Source organism: Harmonia axyridis, chromosome 3 (assembly GCF_914767665.1).
Source record: "Harmonia axyridis chromosome 3, icHarAxyr1.1, whole genome shotgun sequence".
NCBI lineage: Eukaryota > Metazoa > Arthropoda > Insecta > Coleoptera > Coccinellidae > Harmonia > Harmonia axyridis.
In genome coordinates, this window is record NC_059503.1 from 30,485,598 (window position 1) to 30,508,822 (window position 23,225).

Consider the following 23,225-nt stretch of genomic DNA (forward strand, 5'->3'; position numbering starts at 1 on the left):
ATATGTTCTCCCTTATCTAAACTGGCTCGAGAATCCAATATTTCAGCAAGATAATGTCCGACCTCATGTTGCCAGAGTTAGTTTGAACTTCTTCGACGCAATCCATGTGAATCTTTTGCCATGGCCGCCCAGATCCCCCGATCTTTCTCCCATAGAGCATGTTTGGGACATCATGGATAGAAGGCAAGGAAATTCACCCTAGCCCCCACGGACTTTGGCGATTCTGAGATATAAAGTCCAGGTAGCTTGTGATAGTACTCCTCAAGAAGAAATAGACCATCTTATTGCATCAATGCCGAGACGTGTTGGGGAGTTTATAGATAATCCCGGTGGACAAACATATTATTATCAAATTCATCGAAAAAAATTGTAAACCCATCGTTTTTTTCTCCAAATTCCAATCATTTACTCCTTGCTATAGGATCTATGTTTTACCAAAAAAATTTTTAAATTTAAGCATCTCTTTCTGAGTGTTGTAGTTTCTTTGTTAGTTAGTATATAATTGAGCAAATGAAAAGAGTCCAGAAACTTCTGACTGTCTGTTATTTTCTTATTTCTTAAACTTCGTTTTAGTTTTCGGTCATATTTTCGAATGAAGCAAGTTGAATGCTCTACAAAGTTTGAAATCCTATATTTCATCTTTCATTAAAATTTCCATTTTTCAGGAAATAACTGGGGCAATTGTCCCAACGGTACTGGAGCAGTTGGATGTGGACCTCAAGAGGAATTCAGAGCATGTGCTGACATAACTATCTCCGGCAAAGCCGAACCAATGGTTCCCGACCGTCCAACAACTACAGCAACCTCCAAACCAATCCCAACAACTCCAGAAACCATTCCACCAACACAAGAAGAAACATACAGTCCTATTTCTGCTCTTATTGTCACTCTTGTTTCTTTTTTAATAGTCTGTTTGATATTTTCCCTACTCTACTTTCACTTTTACCAGGTTGGTAAACAGTTTAAAACTTGGCTTAAAGGAACTCCGAAAAAGGGTGAAAATGTTAGTCAGAATATGACGTTGCCACCTCTGCCACCTTTAGCTCCACCGAGAGTCAGAAAACCGAGAGAGAGAGGAGAGGAGATAAGAGTTTGGCACGTGGAAAACGTATGATGTACCTGCGTATTTAGTGGTTCTATTTGAGACTGATGTTGGCTTCGGATTTCGAAAGTGATTTATCGATTCATTCGAGACTAAATGAATTATAGGTATTATATAAACACTGCCACAAGAATTGGTGATGTAATTGTAATTATTAAAAAATCCTATATTTATGAATTATTATGACATGTTTACATTGTATTATATTCAAGATAATTTGAATAGGTAGTAAATTATTGAAATTGTCATCGTTGTTTTATTATACATATGTCACTGTATACTTTATGGTGAAAATACAAACATATTAAATTATTAGAATTAGAAGAAATGATTTTCTCAATTTGATTTTTCCCAAAGAAATTACTATATTATGAAAATGTAAACAATTCACCTTTGAAAAGTTTCTGCGAAAATGATATTTTAATTAATAATTTTTGCGAAGAAACTTGTTCATGAAATCTGATTTTCTTCTTCTTCTTCTTCTTCTTGCTTATATGAGCTGGTAGTTCATATAGGTAGGCGTCTGCCTGTTAATAATTAATCAGCCTCTTCCGACGTAGACGTCCAGCATTCTTTTCAACGTTTCGGTGGTCTTCCCTGGGTTCTCTTCCCCGTGGGTTTGTTCTGCCTTGCTCCTTTCACCAGTCTGTTGTCCGACATTCTCTCTATGTGCTTATTCCAGTATTTTCTCCTCTGCCTCACAAACTTTCCCACGTCTTGAATCCCGCTTCGTTCCCTTAGTTCCTCGTTTCTCACCCTGTCCAGTAAAGTCTTTCCATGTATTCTCCTTATTATCCTCATCTCTGTCGTACTCATTATCTGTGTTGTCCTTGCCGTATCTGGTCTTGTCTCCGCAGCATAAGTAATGATGGGTCGGATGGCTGTCTTATATATTCTAACTTTGCTGTTTATGTTAAGATATTTATTGCGCCATACAATATCCTGAAGAAAACCTGATATCCTCGACGCTTTCATTGTCTGATTTCTCACTTCCCGCTTTAGATCTCCGTCGCTAGTGATGTCTGCTCCTAAGTATGTGAACTCTCTCACCTGTTCCACCATCTTTCCATCAATCTCCAGTTTACATCTTATGGGTTCTTTAGATGTTACCATACATTTTGTTTTGGTTGTGTTTATGAGCATATTCAATGATTTGGCTTCCTGGTTGAAAGCGTGAAGTATTCTCTGTAGATCATCTTCTGAGTCAGAAATCAACACGGCGTCATCGGCGTAGGAGACAACATGAAAATACATATTCCCCATCTTGTAAAATCTGATTTGTAGGACCTATATACAGGGTTAGAACTATTTAGAGGGGCACTACAGGGATATGGAAAACCGTTAAAAATACAGGGTGGCTTGAATTACAAAAAAGTTGCGTTATTGAGGTATTAGTGAGTTGGTATGAACAGATGTTTTCCATTGATTCAGAGACGAGATAGCCAATTTTTTTTCTTGTGGACGCCATATTGGTTCTCCTTATGAGGTGATGAAAAAAAATTACGATTTCAAGAATGTATCACATCTACAAAAATATCGAGTCTAGCTACGTAAATTTGAACTTCCTTTTTATTTTTCTGTTTAAGTAGTACTCTGGTGCCAGACAAGTCAAATCACTTGTTACTTTGTTCAGTTGTTATGAGAAATCATCACTCGAGTTTTGTTAAAACCTGAAACCTGTAACGTACTATTAATTGAATTACATAATCATGCTGATACCAACACCCTACATAGCGTTCAACTAGCAATGTCTGTAGAAATTGTTCTACATAATTTAAAAATCTCAAGTGATGGTTTCACATAACAAATGTCAACAAAGTTATTTAACAATTCTCTCTCTATCCAACTACTCCAACAAAAAAATAAAATTAGTTATGGTTTCACATAACAACTGAACGAAGTAACAAGTTATTTGAAAATACTGGCACCAGCCAACTACAACAAAAAAAAAATAAGGAAGTTCAAATTAGCATAGCTAGACTCGATATTTTTGCAGAGTGTGAATTCATAATTTATTCTTTATCACCTCATGAGGAAAACCCATACGGCATTCATAAGAAAAAAAATTAGGTACTATCGCGTCTCTGAAACAATGGAAAACAGAAGAAATCTGACGACACCATTAGAATCTCTATATTGGGGAATGGCTACAAACCGAAGTTATCTCCAGAAACAAATGAGTTATACAGAAAAAAAGAAAATCTCTATTTTTTGAGACAATGATTATTTTCCCTAAAATATTTTCAGATCTCTACAACTTCCGGTTATACCGGAAACATACTATTACTTCCTTATTTCAGGAAGCACACCCAATATATATTTACATCATTAGATAGCTTTTTTGATGATAGTTTCAACAGTATGCCATACCTTGGGTAAATACTCATTCTTATGAAAAAAATGGTGACGACGGGGTTTTTTTCGTAAAAACCTCTTTCATTTTCGATTTTGCAAAAACGTAGGTCCAAAAATAGAATTAAAAAACTGACAATTTGATACAATAGAAACTATTTCTTCCTTCCTCGAAGAATACTTCAACCAATAAAATTCAGTATTGTCTCTATTACCACTCGAATATGTCCTCATTAATAGATTTGAAATAACAAAACTTAGGATCTATGAGTAACTTTTGCTGTGGAAAATATTGTATTATGATTCAATATTGTTTAATTTTCAGGATCTGTTTTTTATTGCATTGCTTCAATTCTCACAATTAAAATAAACTATTTGCAATCTTTTTCACATCTGAGATACATTATAGGACCCCTAAAACTTGTTTGTGAAGTCGATTAATTATAATCAGATAAAAAGTTTTCGATTCTCCGCCTTCAATAGAATCGATTCGCTAATAGTCCACACAAAAAAGGTATCCTGATGAAGTCATTCTTGATGACTGTCCAGAAACGTTCATTATGGTTTATTAACATCACTCGGGATAGTTGAATAGGAACGGAACTGCCATTCCGATGATAATCTCAGAATTTTTCTTTTCAATATTTATATCACATGGAAAATAAAATCTCCAGGAACTGTGGGTTGTGTTGATTGTTCTAAAAATTAACGAGTGATCCGGTACACACAGATGATTAATAGATGTTGATCACACCTAGTTTCGGTGGAGAACGGGGAACAGTGGCGTACTCAAGGGGTTCTATCTTGGAAATCATCTGAGCATGAAAGACACAGTAAATTACCCAAAAGCTCAATATTTTGGTTCGACCTTATTTCTTGAATTATATTATTTCGAACATTCAACAGCTCATCGACAAACTGCAGTCAGGTTCGAGATACAAACATAAAAATCATAATTTTACAATAGCTGAGATTACTATGAACTATTTTATAGCAGCAAAATAGCTGCCCAGGAAATGACAATATTCCATGGCTGATAATGAAAAAACTGAGTGAATCAACTCATCCACACCACATAAAAATTTATGAACACTTCCTGTAAAACAGCCTATTTCCAGAAATATGGAAAATAGGTCATATAATGAATATACCAAAGCATATCACAAAACTACCAGTTTTAGGAAAACTGTATGAAAAAAAAATATAAGAAAAAACTTTCAAGGTACATAGAGCAATATATTCCCAAATTTCAATTTGGTTTTAATAACAAAAAACCAACATCACATCCACTTACAATTCTTATGTCAAACATAAAAAATGCAACATTAAAGAAATATAAATCTGAAACATTGAGCCTAGATATATAAAAAGCTTTCGACAACATATGACATAAAGGACAATTATACAAGTTATACAAAATAAAAGCTCCTCACCAACTCATCAAGTTATGCCAACAATTCCTTATTAACAGAAGACTAGCAGTTGAAATTGGATCGAGCATTTCAGGATATTTTAACCCTGAACAAGGTAGGTACCCCTCAAGGAAGCCCATTGTCAACTCTTCTCTTCAACTTCTTCTGCCACGATACAGTTCTTAAAATTATTGATACAACTTATACTTGTTGCAGTTTGCTGACGACAAAATAATAGTAGCACATGATAAATCACAACCGGATACTAATGGATAAGTTTTAGAGAAGGTTTCGAATGTTTCGATTATGGCGTATGGAACTAAATCCAGACAAATTAAAGTTTATGATTTCTCACCACTGACTAAATCTAACATCTCCGACAGTGTGTATAAACGAAGTCAACATCTATCCTTCTACTGCAATGAAATATTTAGGTGTATAAATCTATAAATTGATAATAAACTCAATTTCAACCTATGAACGAAATGAGTAAAAAAGAAAACTATTACTAGATTCGAATATTTTTCCAAATTGACATATAGAACCATCCAAAATGCCACAAAAATTCATAAAAGCATGTGTTGACCTTTAATGGACTAGTTTAGTGATGTTGATAATACTATATTTGACACGATAGAATTAAAAAATAGAGCAAAACTGATAAATCAGTGAAAAAAATTTGAAAATCCATCAATAAATGACTGAATAATAGATTATTTAAATTTACGTATTTTAGTATTTAGTCTTTGGTCTGTGACGTCACGGCACTTGCCTGTGATCGCTACACCATAAATAACGTTTAAATACTTAGCCGCGCCAAGGCTCTCGCGCCGTTTGTAGTTGTACAGTGTAGTTTTAACTCGAGTTTTGTTTTTATGTCACCATAATGGAAGAAGGCTTCGTGAAAGGACAAAGTGGCAATTTGCCTAAAATAGATATATTCGAGGTGATGGAGTTTTTTTCTTCAAATCCATCTTATGTCAGTGCTGAAATAAAAGGAGTTAAACTTTTCAAGTAAGTATCTACTTTTGAGTTTGCTTCATCATGGTTCAACTTATAACGATGATTTATTTAAAAAACGTTTCATAAACAGTTTGTAGTTGAGTACTGGTTGTTGAAGTCTATCCATTATCGATGGAAAAACATATTTATGTGAGGAGTAAAAAGTAAAAAGAGAAAAAAGTAATTTATATGTATGTATATAGTAAGTTATTTCAGCCATCGTGTAACGAACAAAACACAACACGAACGGCACAAGTGATTGTACACCAATGAATTCGTAAGCACTCTGCGAATACCAGTCGTCTAGTGTGTGACGTCACGCCACTTACACGTACTATGAAATTATTCTTCCAAGCGCAACTTCAAAGTCCCATAACTTTTTCATTTCTAGAGATATTTCAATGATTCTTCCACATTTTTGTTTAATTTTACTTAAATTTTTAGAATTAATCCTTAACAAAAAAATGAAAACTAGTCCATTGAATATACTCCAATATAAAATGTATATTAGGTGCACATATTCATAACATATGCTTTTATAAATTTTTGTGGAATTTTGGATGGTTTTAACTTGTTGTTGTTGATGGTTTTACCTTGTTCTTGTTGCTAGAGCTCTACGATTTAGATAATATGTATATTAACATAATAAGTAAATTGTAGAGCTCTAGCAACATGGTCGCCGCCGGGGCGCCAAATTCTAGGAGTGCAAAGTCAGATGAAATAAGATATACTTTTTGGCACAAAAATGTTTTTTTAGTAGTAACATAATAAAATTTTCAAGATTCAATTTTTTTAAATCAAATAGGCGCTCTCAACTATAGTTATGAAAATACAAATAGGCACTAAAATGCACCTTTAAGAACTACGTCGTCTGAAATCGACAAAACCTCCTCTGATAAAGTTGACAAAATGATTTTGAGTTGAAAAAGACGATTTCATATGAAATTGAAATTATGCCTGAGAGGAATGACCTCCAAAGAAAATTCAGATTAATACGGCAAAGCAGGGCAGCGAAATTTTATTTTGCCGAGGCGCCAAAATGTCTGGCGGTGGCCCTGCTAGCAATGAAAAATCTATAGGCCACAGAGACAACAGTTAGGATCATCACAAGAATCATACCTCCGAACAATATATTGCATAACCCGCCAAATCAAATGCTGTATTCAAGATCTTGGTTCAATCCAAGATCTTGAATACAGCATTTGATTCTAGATTTTGTATTCTTAACAGAAAGTTTTCCAACAACCTTGAAAATCTCGATGACATATCTGTCCTCTATCCCAGCGAAGAACATTATACAACTTCTAGAAAATACTCTACACAAACTTCATTTAAAGCACTAGAAAACATGTTATAATGTTTTTTTTTTTAAGTATTCATTTAGATGCATTGTAATTGGCTGAAGGATCTCAGGTACAGGACTACTGATGGTATCGTCAGTATGGAATTTCAGTGGTCCCTGCCTTATACACCATTCATTGCTATAGCGAGGCGTGGTAACTTTGCTGTAGAACGGTTGCAACATCATTCAAACTAGCAAAAAATCACCACAGTAAGATTTTTGATAATGTATTTATTTAAAAATCATAAGAATTAATTTATAGGATAAATAAAAATTGTATATTATTACATTCGAATTTCTGTAGAAGGCAGCTACTTTGGAAATAGGATAACCGTTATTCATATTGATTCAAATGAATTTCCAACATGAATATTAGACGTTACGAATTCTTTTTGAGAATTCAGTAACTGCTCAAAGGATAAAAACTATAACAATAAATTAATATCTGATTAGCTATACCTACCACAAATGTAAAGTATTCTTAACTATTCATCTCAGATCAGAGCCATATTATGATGAAAATAAAATATTCCAATTAGTACAAAAGCATGATACGCCACTGCTTCATCAATACCCGAAGGATTTCCCAAACACCCGGAATGAACCAACGATTCGTTTCAATAAAATAAAGCAAGCACATTTCACTCTTTACGTTTGTTTGATGCGATACATAAATAGAAACAAACATTCGGAGGAGACAATCAAATCAAAAAAAGTCAACACGAACTCAGACACAACAGAAGTAGGTAGACGACGGTTGAAGAAACTCGAGAAAATCCGGAAAAATCTGAAGTCGCGAAGTCAAGGTTTAAATAGACCAGAATGAACGTCATATTTTTTTTCGAGCTCTAAACTGCGTTCAAGATGAACCTGTAGAATACTCAATTATTAGAGTGTCAACAAATTGTTAATTGACAATTCAGTGCAACTATCGAGTGGCGTAAAGATAAATAATCTTGAGATGGGTACATTGTTTGGTGATTTATTTTAGTGCGGTTGGTTTAATTGTGTGAGAATATTGGAAATTGTGATTTCAAAAGAAGGAAACTTTTGCATCAATTAAAGAAAGCTAAGGTAAAGTATATATCAATTTCCTAGATACATTTCTGGAATATTAGATAACCTATTAGAAAACGTTCAGTTTATCAGCTCTGAAGCATTTCAAGCATTTTAGACAAACTTACAAGACGAATATCACAGAAAATTTAAATCTTATTCCCGCCTATCGCAGAATATCCTTTATTTCATTCTACAGAAAAATTATCATTTTTTACTTGATTTCTGTATATTTTAAGAATATTGAAATTCGAAATTTCCAGAATTTATGAAAAAAGAATTCCAAAAATTTTTATGCTAAAACTTCGATTTAAGAATTACCTAATTGCTATTCAATATGGAATTTAAGGATAAGAAAAGCATCAAAAATCAAAGATTAAATTATTTATATATAAATTACTGATAAGAGTGTAATACAATATTCTAACTTTTTGGGGATTGAGTTGATAATAACTACTCCAATAATAAATTTATTGTTAAAACAATAAAACATTTAAAATGTAAATGCTAACTAGTTATGATTGCATCTTTCAAATATAGTTTCCTAATGCAATTTGATAGAAACATTTTTGTTTCAATATTGTTGCCATCATTAATTAAACCACCCAGAATCATTCGAAATGAATGAATTTAAGGATAAACATTCTCTGGAACGTCAAAAACCTCATTGAAAAAATCTATGCTTTTAATCCTTATACAGTTAAAATGTAATAAAATTGATAATAATTCTTTTCATTTTCAATTTTGAATTCGAGGAAAAAATGAAAACGAATAATTTCTCGAAATGATAGGATAATGAAGTCGAATTAGTATGATTTCTCTCGATTCTAATTATTTAGCAATATTTCCAATGGAACAAAGCTAACCCTGGTATATAGTTGCATAGTTTTAAAAGATATTTTGAAAATTGGATTTCAAAGTTAAAAACTCCGGTATCATATTTATATTTCTATTTATAATGAAATAATAAGTTCCGAGAAAATTTAAATCTTTTACTGCGCTTGTAGACAATATTGAATCTATATTGAACCAATTTCAATTAACCGCTTGAGAGTTGAACAAGTGGTTCCGTGATTTTGCATACAGAACCACCAATTTAATGTTTATATAAAAAGAATATTTTATACTGATGAAGAAATAAATGTGAACAGTTTCTGTTAAAATTTTGTTTTAATTTGTTTTCATGACTCTAAGGATTTGATTTTTAAGTAACTATTTTTGATTAATATTTCATCTACCATTAATTCAATTTGTCTGGCTCCTTCTAGATCAAACAGGGCTATGGTATAGTTTTACATGAATTGAAGAATTCTGAGAAAATAGGCAGAATATTTCCTATGAATGAAAGAAAAGGTTAGAAATAATTAATTTGATGTCTAGTACTTGATACCATTCTGTGAGGTGGACTTTCAATCGAACTCTCATCTAATGCAAGGTTAAATGACACATTGCCACATATTTTATTGGATAACTTGAAAATAAAATAATAAAATATTTAAAATATTTGAAATTTCATCAAAAGTTGAACACGATCCTTTCAGATTTAGAACATCGTTTGGTCGGCCTATACCTATGAATTTCCAGGTACTCGATTATGAAAAAGAAAATAAGATTCGTACAAAGCACCTCTAACAGCCATTGTGGAAAATATTGATGGAATTTCTTTTAAACATCAATTGCTGTTTGTTTAGTTTTATTTATGTAAATTGAGGAAGGAAAAGATATTTAACAATCGCCTTTTGTGCTTCTTAATCCCTTGAATTCTTATTAATAACATTCTTCAGTTTTTTTACAAGATTTTCGTAATTTTACTCTTCTTACAGGTTTTCGGAAGTTCTTGAGCATCTTCAATTCATGTATTACGTTACATGATTTGCAAAATGTGCTTATGTGGAGTTCGAGAAAATTATATAATTTTCTGTACGTTTTTGTTTTCAACTCATTTACTGGACAGCGTCTGCAGTCTGAAATTGGGACAATTTGGTCATCGCCAATACTACAGACCTAGCTTCAATCCAGTGATAAATTCCAACCAAAGCCCTTGTCCAAGTATTTTCGAATATAGAAACGATGAGAATGGTATATTATTTGGATTTTTGCAAATACCTATACCGGATGTTAACGTCTTGGAGCTTCAAGTGGCATTCGTAGTTGGAAACCGTATAGGCAAGGTAAATTTTTATAATCAAATTAAACATTAAGTAGGTACATTATTCTAAACGGGGTCAATCTTTCTTAAATTCAACCAAAATTATATGGAAAACTATAGGTACCGGGGTTTTCACCATAATTTGACCCCCCCTTTAACTTTGTTACTAGAAGAGGTACAAAAAAATGTTTTCTACAAGAGTTTCACGATATCGACTAGTGTTTTTTTAAATGATTTCACAAAACGAAATATATACAGAGTGGGCAAAATATTCATAGCAACTTCATTTTTTCAAATGGAACACCCTCTATATTTCTCTATATTTGACTAACTCTTTTTTTCCTGATTTCGGATATATAATATATGTTTGGCCTATCTCTCTTATTCTGAGTACCAAGGAATTTCAAATTCTAAGAACCACCTGGCAAAAGTAATCAATTTTCAAGTGGAAGGCTGCGATAACTCAAAATGCCCTTTTTGAGTTAACTCGTTGGGAACAATATGAATATGTTGCCCACTCTGTATATATTTCGTTTTGTGAAATCATTTTAAAAAACACTAGTCAATTTCGTGAAACTTTTGTAGAAAATATTTTTTTGTACCTCTTCTAGTAACAAAGTTAAAGGGGGGGTCAAATTATGGTGAAAAACCCGGTACATATCGACATAATTAGGGGAATCAAATTTCAACGAAGTTTGTAGTTCATTTTCTCTTGATCCCTTTGGCCGATTTTAGCAATTGTAGGTATTTAATTATAGATTGAATCCTCGGGAATGCCGTCCTCAGTTCCTTTGTTTTTTGTTATACAAGGTTGGGATAAAGTGTGGAACCAAGTAAATATCTTTTGAACGAAAAGGACAATATTTATGAAATTTTGCAGTTAAGTACAATGGCGCGAAATGCATCTGATGTACAATTTTTTTTTTGGTAATATACTTCCGGTTGAACTGGAAATACCCTCAACTTTTTTAATTCATATGGGACTTCCTGTATATATTTGCAGATGTAGAAAGAGCTTAGGATTTGGAATGTGCACATACTGGGTTAAGTGTAAAAAATCTAATAAAAACGAGGAATAACTTACTGTTGCTTCTGGAATAGCTGAATTTATTTACTGCAGAAGAGTATGTACAAAATGCCCGCCGTTCACCTCCTAATAATGTGCCTTTCTATTAACAAATTCTCGAGTCTTTCCAATATAAATTGAAAAAGTTGAAGGTATTTTCGGTTCACCCGAAGTATATTATCAAAAAAAAATTTACATCAGATGCATTTTGCGCCTTTGCACTCACCTGCAAAATTTCATAAATATTGTCATTTACGTTCAAAAGATATTTACTTCGTTCCATATCCCAACTCTGTATACAGTGTTCGTAAACCTACTCGTCGGTCAACAATTCACTCCACAGGGTGTTTTTAAAAAGTCTTGCTTTTCATTATTTTGTTCACCCCTGTATATAACAAGGAAAAATGTAACTGAGGATGCTATTTGAACTGTTATGTTTCAGAAAAATCAAACTACAATTCAAAAAAATAATTGTTTAAATCGGCCAAAGGGTTCAAAAGAAAATGAACTACAAACTTTGTTGAGATTTTGTACTTTTCCCTTATTGTGCCAGTGTATACAGGGTGTACACTTTAAAAACGGCCAAACTTCAAGGGGAGATTATACAAGTGATTTGCAATAAAAAATGTCATATAACACATAGTCGAAATGTTGGTTGTTATTCTTTAATTTAACATTTTTTGATTTCACGGAATTTATTACTTTTTTTCATAAAACCAATTATATCTTATTCATTTCTGCGTGCTCATCGAATTTTATAATATATTCCGAAAGCGCATTAAATTTGCCTTGATATGAACAGTCATGAATGGAAAAAGATTTTTACTGACGAGTATGGTGAAGTGGTGAATACAAATATTCTGAAGAGAGCGAAGTAAGTCGTATCTTTCTAATCGTTTTATGAATGAAAAACTATAAATGAGAACATGTTTTCTTTGCAGTAAAAACTTCTCCATTTTGCAAGCTTTCGAATGACATATCAAGTTTTGTGCTAGCTACTTTCCTTCTGCTGTAATATCATGGCTAACGTGATGACAATGAAAAAAACGAAAACATGTTAAATTGAAGAATAACAACCAATATTTCGACCAAGTGTTATATGACATTTTTTGTTGCAAATTACTTGTATAATCTCCCCTTGAAGTTGGGACGTTTTAAAAGTGTACATCCTGTAAACTAAAGATATTTGAACGAAATTGGTTTTCGATTTGTTATCTGGGATGTAGAGAAAATCTAAAATATAGCTATCACACTTTTTCAAATGCCATGCATATACAATATTTGTTATCCTTCCCCAAGTAATTGAAGGGCATTAGATCGGGTGAACGATCAATATGGTGTTTGCCATATTGAACATATAAACTGATTTATGTTTAGAAGCACCATCTTAAACCATGAATTATCAACATTATTCTGCTTAATTCTTTATTCATAACTTTGAACATCTATCTCCTTGAAGTTTCATATTAGATAGCAATAAGTTAGGAACAATTTTAATGGAGATAGAGCCCCCCTGGAGATAAAAAAAACCCTCATATGTGGAAGGTATCCAATGGTAATTTGCTCGATCAAATCATTTCTGTATTCAACTTCAGTTTATTTTCGACATTACAATAGATATCGAACTACAATCAACAAGATCAATCAAAGATTTATGAAACCTGTCGTAAGATTACTAGATTCTGATTTAGGTACAGGGTGTTTTTCAAATTTGAGTTAAAATTGAATCCATTGTATCTCCTGAACGAAATCATCGATTTATCTCTAATTTGATTAATTTGAAATGGGGATAGCTACCATGTCCAAGAAAACTGCAGTTGAATGTCATTCGAACTGCAGGACTATATCCGTTTGAACAGTTTCAAGTTCGAGAAATCTCCCTGTATAACGATTTTCATGATTCCCTTAATATCTGAGTAAACTGCAGGATTCATTTATTCAAATAGTCAAATATTGACGCATTGCATCTCAATTTTTTAAAAAGACACGTTATAACCAAGAGAATTTTGAATCTTAATGAATTTCATCAATTGTATTACGATTTCATTTTTTATTTGATAGAATACATCAGGTTTCTGAGGAGTCAACCAAAGATAAGGTTTGATAATTAATTAATTTATGGGAATTTGAGGAGCAAGAATAAAATATAAAGTGACGAATAAGAAATAGTTAGAATGAAATAAAACTCCTCCGTAACTCTAATTTAGGGAACACCCAGTGGTAAGAACAACCAAATGGGTAATAAAATAATTATTTCGAGTAATTTGGTTCGAACTTCGTTATCAAACTTATTTTTCTCGAATACAGATATGAGTAAAAGTAATTAAAAATTTTTTTTCGATTACCCCCCTAAGAAAAAGGAAGATCTACGCCGAATCCAGTTTTCTTTGGAAAAACGGCCCATTTCATTTTAAAACCGCGAAAAGAATTGAATCGGATTTTACATCGTGACGTCTGAAGAATCCTTAATTTGATAAAATCGGGGATTTTTACATGAATCCTATTAAAATTCATTCTTATTCAATTCATTCATTATAATTACTCGGAACAATAGGAACGAAAAAAATGTGTTAATCCGTTTTTTTTTCGACCGTTCAAGAGAATAACTTTATTCAATGTCAGATGATAGGTATACGAGGTGAATTAGATGAGTGAGAATTGAAAGATGGGTAGGTATGGTTTGTTCATGATTCATTATTTTTGATCTGAATGTAAAAAATTACCCTCTAGAAATTGTTACATTCGGGAATTATATATATCGTCTATATATTTGAGCATGTATGGCAACAGTGTTAACAGTTAACATACATATTTGATTGACCATTTTTGTTTTCCTTAACAATTTAGGTACAAGTCTTCTTGCCAGGTCAAACTGAGAAATTGGAAGGTCCGGCATTTTCCACGGAATATTCTGAATGTCATAACTCTCATTATTCGTTGAAAATTGATAACTTCGAATAAACCTATATTCTCCCGAACGAGAAACTTTTTTGCTGGTTTCCATTTAAGTGATAAAATAGTGAAGATTCCTCACAAAAAAAATGTTACATTCAACAATTTTAGAGTTGATAGGAGGGGGTGAAGACTTTTCACGATGTTTGTACATATAACGCATATACATAATAATTACACATTGTTAAAAGTTGAAATCCATACTGCAATTTATTATAAGACCTTTCAGTTGATGATCAGTTAGATGGCGGATAATATCCATGGTTTATAATTTTCAGAACTGACGGACAGACAGTTATCTTATAGCTTTTAGAACGTAAATCTGAATTTCATTCCTTGAACTATTCCAAAGTTTCATTGCGAATAATTAATCAATTTTGATGGCTAAACATAAGTTGTAGAATTTTCTTGCAGGGAGAGGAAGGTACTATAACACTCCCTTACCCCAACAAAGATCAAATATTAGAGCATGTCCAAAAGAAAATTCCTTTAAACTACAGGGTGAACTTCCCAGCGTGGCAGGGGATACCTCCCAAGATCACCAAAATTGTATTCAACGGTGATATTATATGCTTTGGAGAACCATATTCACGTGAGTAAACGACTAGCTCCTAATTCCACTGAAACAATATTATTCACTTGAGTAACTTGAGTTACCTTTATGTTCATTGGAGAAGTTTATTTTCACCTCTGATTCACTAAATGGTACCTACTGACAACTAAAAAATAGCTGCCAGTTATCCGTCAGCGGGATCTCCGTAATATTTGACAAGGAATATAGCTGACAGCTAAGCTCACGTTCTCAGTTAAATCTTAAAACAGTAGTGAAAATGATGCACCTTAAAGAACTATTTTTTTTTTTCAGTAAGCACTGTACCAGTATTGACAACAATACATCTTCTGCACAAGCTTAATATAAATGTGACACCTCTAGTCTCTAGTCCAGCATTCGATCAAGCTAATCTTTTCAACACCGACAGCTCCAGTAAAGGGTTGAACGAGAGGAATGAAATGGTTAAATTTAATATAAACACCGACAACTTTGACAACCCGAGATATTTCAAACCAAAAGATGTGAGGAAGGTTCCCAAGATTATTTATAAACCCCTTACCGATGAAAACCCTTACTCTGACAACCCTTTCTTGAACAGACTTTCTTCGACCACAAGTAGACCTATTAAAGGTAAGAACGAACCAGAAGGTTTCGATTTTCAGTAATAAACATTTGAAATTTTAAAGTCCTCCAAAACTTTCACAGTACATTTTGGAATGTTAATAATTCAAAACGCTTCAAATTTTATATTATGGTTCATTATTTCCACTCTACACGTGACGAAAAAAAAAATAAAATTATTATTGTGAAAGAAAATTTATGAATGTCTAGTGGCGGAAAATTTGAAATCGGTAGCTACCGCATTGGTCCTTCTGGTTGGGAAGCACGATCCATTTTGAAAGTAAAAAATCAAGGAAACAAAATAAAAAAGTTGTTCTCGGAAACTATTGGAATATGGTTCGAATAAAATCCACTATTTTTAAATCAAACAATCAAGTCTACATAGTCTCTTCGGTTGTGACCTCAGTCATCTTTTTGTGCTCAACTCGAATAATCTCAGAGGACATAGATTCAAACTCTCACGTGAGAGATTCTTTACCACCACCAGGCAGTACTTCATCTCCAACAGAGTATTCGAGGTTTGGAACAGATTGCCGACCGAGATAGTTTGTGCGCCTAGTGTGAACAGTTTCAAGAACAAACTTGACTTGTGGGCCTCACAGAATGCACTGTGTTTGTGAAATTGAATTTTTTTTTTTTTTTTTGTGAACTTTTTTCATTCAATAGCACGAATTTTGTTTTCATCCCTTTCTTCCTATAATTTTTTTTTTCAATATTTTTGTAATCTTGTAATTTGTGACAACATTACTTATTTTAACATATTTTAGAGTTTACAGGCTAAGCCTCAACTCTGTATCACGTTATAATAATAATAATAATAATAATAATAAAGTATTTTAACTGAAATAATGATCATTCATCGAAAACTTGGCGACACATTATCAGGAACTTGAGAACATGATTTTTCAGATGTTTTCTGGGATACCAATATCAATTGAGATTGATGATGTTAACACCAAGATATATCAATCAGCAGAACGAATTTAGTTTGATGAGCAATACATACATAATAGATATGTCAGTTTAATTCAGGAGATGTTAACATCATCAATCGCAATTGATATTGATATCCCACAAAATATCTGAAAATGAATGAAAAATCCACCGCTCTGTTTCTTGAGAATCACCCAACAACTTGATATCTTTCGACTCCATATCTTTTGTGCCTGCAGGAATCATTTTTCTTTATAGTGGACTTCAATCAGCTTTATAAACATTCGATGTATACTCGATTTGGTTTATATACTTCCCTTTGATGCAGCCCGATGATTTAATTTTATCATTAAATTTCTGACATCATTGTGCCAAAACATTCATTATCTGAAATATGATTTTGATATTTACTTTTTTGTGTAGAAATAAAATTCCAAGTGACAAAATATTAGAACCAAACAAAAGAAAAATGAATTATTCAAAACTATACTAATTAAGTAAACGTTCAATAAATAGGTTAACTAAATTAATATTTAGACCGATGTAGGTTTCAGAATTTTTGTGTTTTTAATACAGTTTTTCTTAACTGTCTAATAGTTACAAAAACTTATCTAATTTACAAACTCCCAAATGTATATTCAGTTCTCTAACTTGCATTTGAGGATAACGAATAGGATAACTGAAAGAGCCTGTTTTATGGTAGGATATACAGAGATAGCAATCTCAACAAGTAGTCCTAGATATTCTATATTTTCCTCTTCTGTGAAATTGATGTACAAATCAACATTTATAATTAAAATTTAGCGAGCCTTTCTCGAGCCAAATTTGAAAGTGCGTTATTCTGAGATCACTGGTGGAATCTTCAGTGTGGCAACCCAGTGATCCTTCGGTAGCCACTATAAACCCGCAGAGAGCGTACTAGCGTGTGGGCAAAGCCTATTACGCCCTCTCTCGGGCAGACGAAGTCACTACAGAAATAAAATTTAATTTTATCTTTTGATTGATGCTGATTGTAGAGAATGAATTATTGCTTTGAATTAAGAAGGTCGAAAGAGTTCATTCGGTGAAGACAATGTAATATAAATATCAAAATTATGACGGAATATTAAAACGAACCAGAAAATAATAAATTTAAAATGAAAAATAATTTATTATAGTTTTTGGCACAATGATGTCACAATTCTAATATACATATACTAACCGACAAGGAAACTGCAACACCCAGAAAGAGCTATTTAGATTTTATTTTTGATAAAACATAGATACTATAGCAAGGAGTAAATGATTGAAATTTGGAGAAAAAAACGAAGGGTTTACAAATTTTTTCAATAAATTCGTTAAAAATGTAAAATGTGTATGTCTACCGCGATTATTTATACCCTTCCCAACACGTCTCGGCATTGATGCAAATAGATGTCAATTTCTTTTTGAGGGATGCTATACCTAGCTACCTGTACTTTATGTATCTGAGCCGCCAAAGTCCGTGGGGGCTGAGATAAATTTCAGAACCTTCTACTCATGGTGTCCCAAACATGCTCTATAGGCGAAAGATCGGGGGATATGGGCGGATATGGCGAAAGATTCACATGGGTCGCCTCGAAAAAGTTTAAACTAACTCTGGCAACATGAGGTCGGGATTATCTTGCTAAAATATTGGATTCTCGAGCCGGTTAAGGTGAGGGAGAACATATGGCTCCACTATTTCTTGAAAGTAAGGCAGCTCTGTCATGTTACCTCGAATAAAGACCGAAGGTGACTTAGTTGCATGTGTAATAGCACCCTATAATAACGTCTACTGTCTGGTGTACATGACGCTCAACATCAAACTGAGGTTCACGTCTTTCTCTCCAACCTCGGTAAACCCTTCTTCGGCCATCATGTGAAAAGACGACCTAATGCCATTCCAATGTTGACTGTAATCGTTGCTGGCGATGCTCAACCGTCAGAGGTATCACAAGATGGGGTCGATAATGCTGCAGTCCAAAAGACCTTATCTGGCGCTAAACCGTTCAGATAGTTACGGGATGGCCTTGTTCTCCTAACCACTATCAGCCAAAGATCGAGTTGTCGTAAATCGGTCTCTAATGGCCATAAGTCTTAGAAGTCGATCTTGAACTTCATTTGTGTCCCTGCGACATCCGGTGCCTACTCTTCTTCTATTTTGGGCATTATCAAACCACGCTTGACAACATCTCATGACAGTAGTTCGATTTCTGTTCGTACGGTTAGGGATTTTTCGAAAGGACAACCCTGCCCCTCGTAGACCAATAATTCGACCTCTTTCAAATTCACTTAGCTGGCGAAAAATCCGCGTACACGTGCTCTTGACATTTTAACAAAAACTAAACATCGACTTTGGATCTCCTCGAACAGCTGGTTTTTTCTAAAATTCAAAAAACTTGCAGAAAACGACTACAATATTTAAGCAACATTTACATGAAAAAACCTTCACGATTTTCTTCTCCAAATTCAAACATTTACTCCCTGCTATAATATCTATGTTTCACCAAACAAAATTTAAACATATCTTTCTGGGTGTTGCAGTTTCTTCGTCAGTTATTATATTAGATTGCTTTCATCAAGTAGACTCATTTGCCCTCTATAACTTCTTCACTTGATGACTATTCTACAGAAAATCCATTCTTCACCTTGGCTCCATCTACAGAACCAGTATTTGAGATAACTCCAAAAGCCATTACCACAGTGTCACCGAAAAGTCAGCCTGGCGCGGACCTGTCAAGTAGGGATAGTAGCTCGCAGCTCGTTTCCAAAGTATGTGGATTGCCTGTCATCACTAATTCATTGATACTTCACGGAAAGGCGGTTTCCAGAGGAGCATATCCTTGGCTTGTTGCAATATTCCATACATCCGATGTTGGTTTGTCTTACAAATGTACCGGTGTTTTGATATCCAAGAAGCATGTCGTGACAGGTGGGTTATATCTAGTTATTCGAAATATTTTCAAATACTCAAAAGAGAAAATTTTCCATCAGTTCACGCATCAGAGTAAACTGAAGGGATTTCCAATAACATATTTCATTTTGATATTAAAGAAATGAGTATATTCTGAGAGAAATCAATGGATATTCATTCATGGTATGCCATGAAGATTTCATTTTTAATTCTTTCAGCTGCCCATTGCGTGAGGAAAAATAGGCAAACATTGCCTTCCAACAAGATTGTCATGGTTTTGGGTAGGACCAATCTGCAACAGTGGGAGGTCTCTGACGGTGAAATGATCGCAGAAGCTGAAGACGTACATGTTCATCCTAACTATACCTTCCATTCAGCTGATTCAGACATCGCCGTTTTGGAACTTAGGAAGGACGTTGTGTTCTCTGTGATGATCCGTCCCATCTGCCTCTGGAACGGGGATAATGACTTGAACGAGGTAGTCGGGAAAACGGGTCTGGTGGTTGGGTGGGGCAAAGATGAAAATGGCCTTAAATTTTCTCCAGAACCGAAGCAGATAGAACTTCCCATCGTAAGTCAAGAACAGTGTCTTCGGTCCGATTATGCCTACAGGGATATAACTTCGGAGAGAACCTTTTGTGCAGGTAAGACCAAGAACTTATTATTCAACATAATGAGAAAAGGAAAAAATTAAACAATTGGATAATTGGGAATATTTGAGGTCTCATAGTTTTTATTTCTAATTCAATTTTGAAAATTATTTCAGCAAACTGTAGATGAAATTATAAATTTTAACTTGAATATTCAATCTTTTGTCAAATCTGGCTAACTAGTCATAAAACAGGGTTAATTAGAAGTTTGTTATTGAACCTCAATTTCAAAAGATGCTGTGGAATAATTTCGTGATCAAATTCTTTAAAATTACCAATTTTTAATAAAAACTATTCACTTCACCACATTCTATTTTGCACAAGTTCATTTTCCAATTAGAGACATAAACTTGTCATCAACGGTTTACTTTAAGAAATGTAATTCTTCAAAAGGGGACTTTGCCTTAATGTCAGTTTGACAGTAGGAAAACGAAAAAATTTCAACCATAGTTTTAAGTAAGATGTCTAAAAACATGGTGAATGCACTCGTCAAATTTTGAATGCAATGACATTCGACCAAATTGAAAATATTAGTTTGCGCCGCAATGTCATACTTGTCATTTCCGTTGATTTTGATTGGATACATCAATTAAAACCCGATACTGACCAATCAAAAGCGACGTGTAACCGAGTATGATCGTGCAAAGTCGTGAAACAAAACACGAAACGTTTACTGGAATGAATTCACATATTTGTAATAGAGAGAGTTTATTGGTATTTCAATTACAAGAATTACTTCCATAGATCATAACTATAATGAAAGATATACATATAGGTATATAATGGCACAAAACTCGTAAATAATAAATAACAAGAATCTTAATTTGTTGATAGCGCTACCTACAGTTGACATAACGAAGCTTAACTAATATTCTTAAAATTGGCAAAACAAAAGCTAATCAGTTCATACACCTGGTTTTCAGACATCTTAATTTTAAGTTTGGAGAATTGCGTCAAAGCTGTTGTTTCCTGAAAAAATTACTTTAAAATATTCCGTTATATCTAGGATCCGTTATGACATATCAACCATAAAAATTACTGAAAAAACATTGTGAAATATTTCGCTATATCTTAGTTTCCAAATCGTTTTTTCCGATAATTTTTATGGTTCATATAATACTCATAACGAATCATAGATATAGCCATATTTGAAAGAAAGGAAGCATGGGGAACACCCAGTACAATTTATCTCGAACACTAGTCATAAGTTTGTGTTAGAACTAGGGATTCAAGGCTTGGTTTCATTTTCAAGCTACTTGGCTGGAGCTTGACTTGATTTCAAGTGAAGTAATAGTTTTTCAATCTCAAGTCAAGTATTTATTTATCAAGTACTTGAATCATATCAGGCTACTTGATTTTTAGCAGTTTTATTGTGTAGTGCCACATCAATAAAAAAATTATGAAATGAGAAGCAACCTTGCAAAAACACATTTATTTATTTAACTTGTTGTATAAAAAAACCGAAAATATAAAACTTTTTTGAAATAGACACATAAACTAAATCACTATAAATCATAACAAAATAAAAAATATTAAAAAAATTAAGTTTCTTAATATTGAGAAACCTCCAGGCTTCGTTTGATTTCATAATTTTCCATCCAGGATCTAAGACACCTGAGGCATCTTATAGATTTGTCGTCTAACCTATTGCAGGTTTTTGTAACTGTGAGAGCAGATCTGGAAAAATTATCTTTCAACAGGAGCTGAAGATGCTGGAGTTGGTGAAAAATCCTTGGCCATTGTGGCCAAGTTTAGAAAGATATTTTTGAAACTATCAAAATCTACCAATAGATTCCATACAAATGTGAGATAACTACTAATAAAGTCACACTGGCGAATGCTTCAGCCTCTCGGCGCTCGAGGAATTCCCTTATGCCCGCCACTCACGAAGCGTTTCTTCGGGCGTTTGGTAGCAAGCGTCGAAGAGGTTCCAGTCGGGCAGTCAAGTTCATACTCTGATTTACACTCGTACGGCCGTGTCCCGAGCTGTCTGGCTGGAATCTCTTCGACGCTTGCTACCAAACGCTTGAAGAAACGCTTCGTGAGTGGCGGGCATTTTCCCTTATTTAGTCTAAGCGCGCACGATATTGCAGAAATATATACCTTGCGACTCGTGCATATCAAGCTCAAGTAATATCAAGTACCTTGATATCAAGTCGAGCAATAAATATCTTAAATCAAGTCAAGTCAAGCTCAAGTATGTAATTTTTCACGAGCTTGATTTTCAAGTCAAGTAGTTGTTTAGAACCATAGACTTTCTTGTTCAGGAGGTCTTATTCTACAGAATAGGAAAAATCCAGAAAAATTAACAGGTTAGGTTAGGTTAACGGGTTACAATTTTTCCATTATTCTGCTACCTGGTCCTTTTACCAAATACTAATTTGTTAGGTTTTTATGCATCTGAGTGTAATTGGCTTTATATTGTGTACCCTATCTCTGATTCAAATTCTTCTTTAGGGAACCGTGATGGCAAAGGACCCTGCAATGGAGACAGTGGAGGAGGTTTCGTGATGAAGAAGAACGGTCGGTGGTTTCTCAGAGGTGTGGTTTCGATGTCACTGTCAGACGTCCTTGTATCTTGTGACCTATTGAACTATGTCGTCTTCACTGATGCCAGTAAACATAAAGACTGGTTGCTCGGACTTGTTAGTTAATTTTAACATTATTTATAGATAGTATTTATTTTGTAATAAATTATATAAATGAAAGTGTTACATTTTCTTGTGAATTAGTCATTCATATCATTTTAATGGTTTTTCAATGATTACCTAGGAGTCCTTCTCGGTCAAGAAATCAGAATTGAACACGTTTCAATTCTATACGATCTATATATAATGGCTACAAACCAAATTTCGTGAAGTTATCTTCAGAAAAAAATGAGTTATACAGAAAAAAAGAAAATCTCGATTTTTAGTTTTTTTCGAGATATCTCGGGAACCATATTTCGGATCTGTTAACTTAACACCTACACACTAATCCCTAAATAACGCAACTTTCTTGTAATTTAAGCCATCCTGTATCTCTAACGGTTTTCGATATCCCTGTAGTGCCCCTCTAAATAGTCCTAATCCTAACCCTGTATATTATATAAAGGGTGAGTTTTTGACTTGTACGAATATTT

General features: G+C 33.6%; 3 protein-coding genes across 4 annotated transcripts in view; 2 read left to right on the top strand and 1 right to left on the bottom strand.

The window, feature by feature from the left end:
- The window catches only part of LOC123675138, a 31,680-nt gene extending 30,332 nt beyond the window's left edge, over positions 1–1,348 (top strand). For both annotated transcript variants that reach the window (XM_045610408.1, XM_045610409.1), the window contains exon 4: positions 666–1,348. In XM_045610408.1, coding sequence (XP_045466364.1) covers positions 666–1,114 — 449 coding nt within the window. In that variant the 3' untranslated portion in view covers positions 1,115–1,348. The remainder of the gene's footprint in view (positions 1–665) is intronic.
- A 330-nt stretch (positions 1,349–1,678) lies between these two features.
- Positions 1,679–2,365, bottom strand: LOC123675250. Its single transcript, XM_045610597.1, has one exon. It carries the CDS (start codon positions 2,363–2,365, stop codon positions 1,679–1,681), a length of 687 nt encoding a protein of 228 aa, XP_045466553.1.
- Positions 2,366–7,713: 5,348 nt separating this feature from the next.
- On the top strand, positions 7,714–22,832 carry LOC123675137 (serine protease gd-like). The gene is made up of 7 exons (XM_045610407.1): positions 7,714–8,284; positions 10,090–10,437; positions 14,848–15,025; positions 15,299–15,616; positions 19,173–19,472; positions 19,673–20,098; positions 22,562–22,832. The coding sequence occupies exons 2-7, from the start codon at positions 10,135–10,137 to the stop codon at positions 22,756–22,758; spliced, it is 1,722 nt and encodes a 573-aa protein (XP_045466363.1). The 5' UTR covers positions 7,714–8,284; positions 10,090–10,134; the 3' UTR covers positions 22,759–22,832.
- Positions 22,833–23,225: the final 393 nt, after the last annotated feature.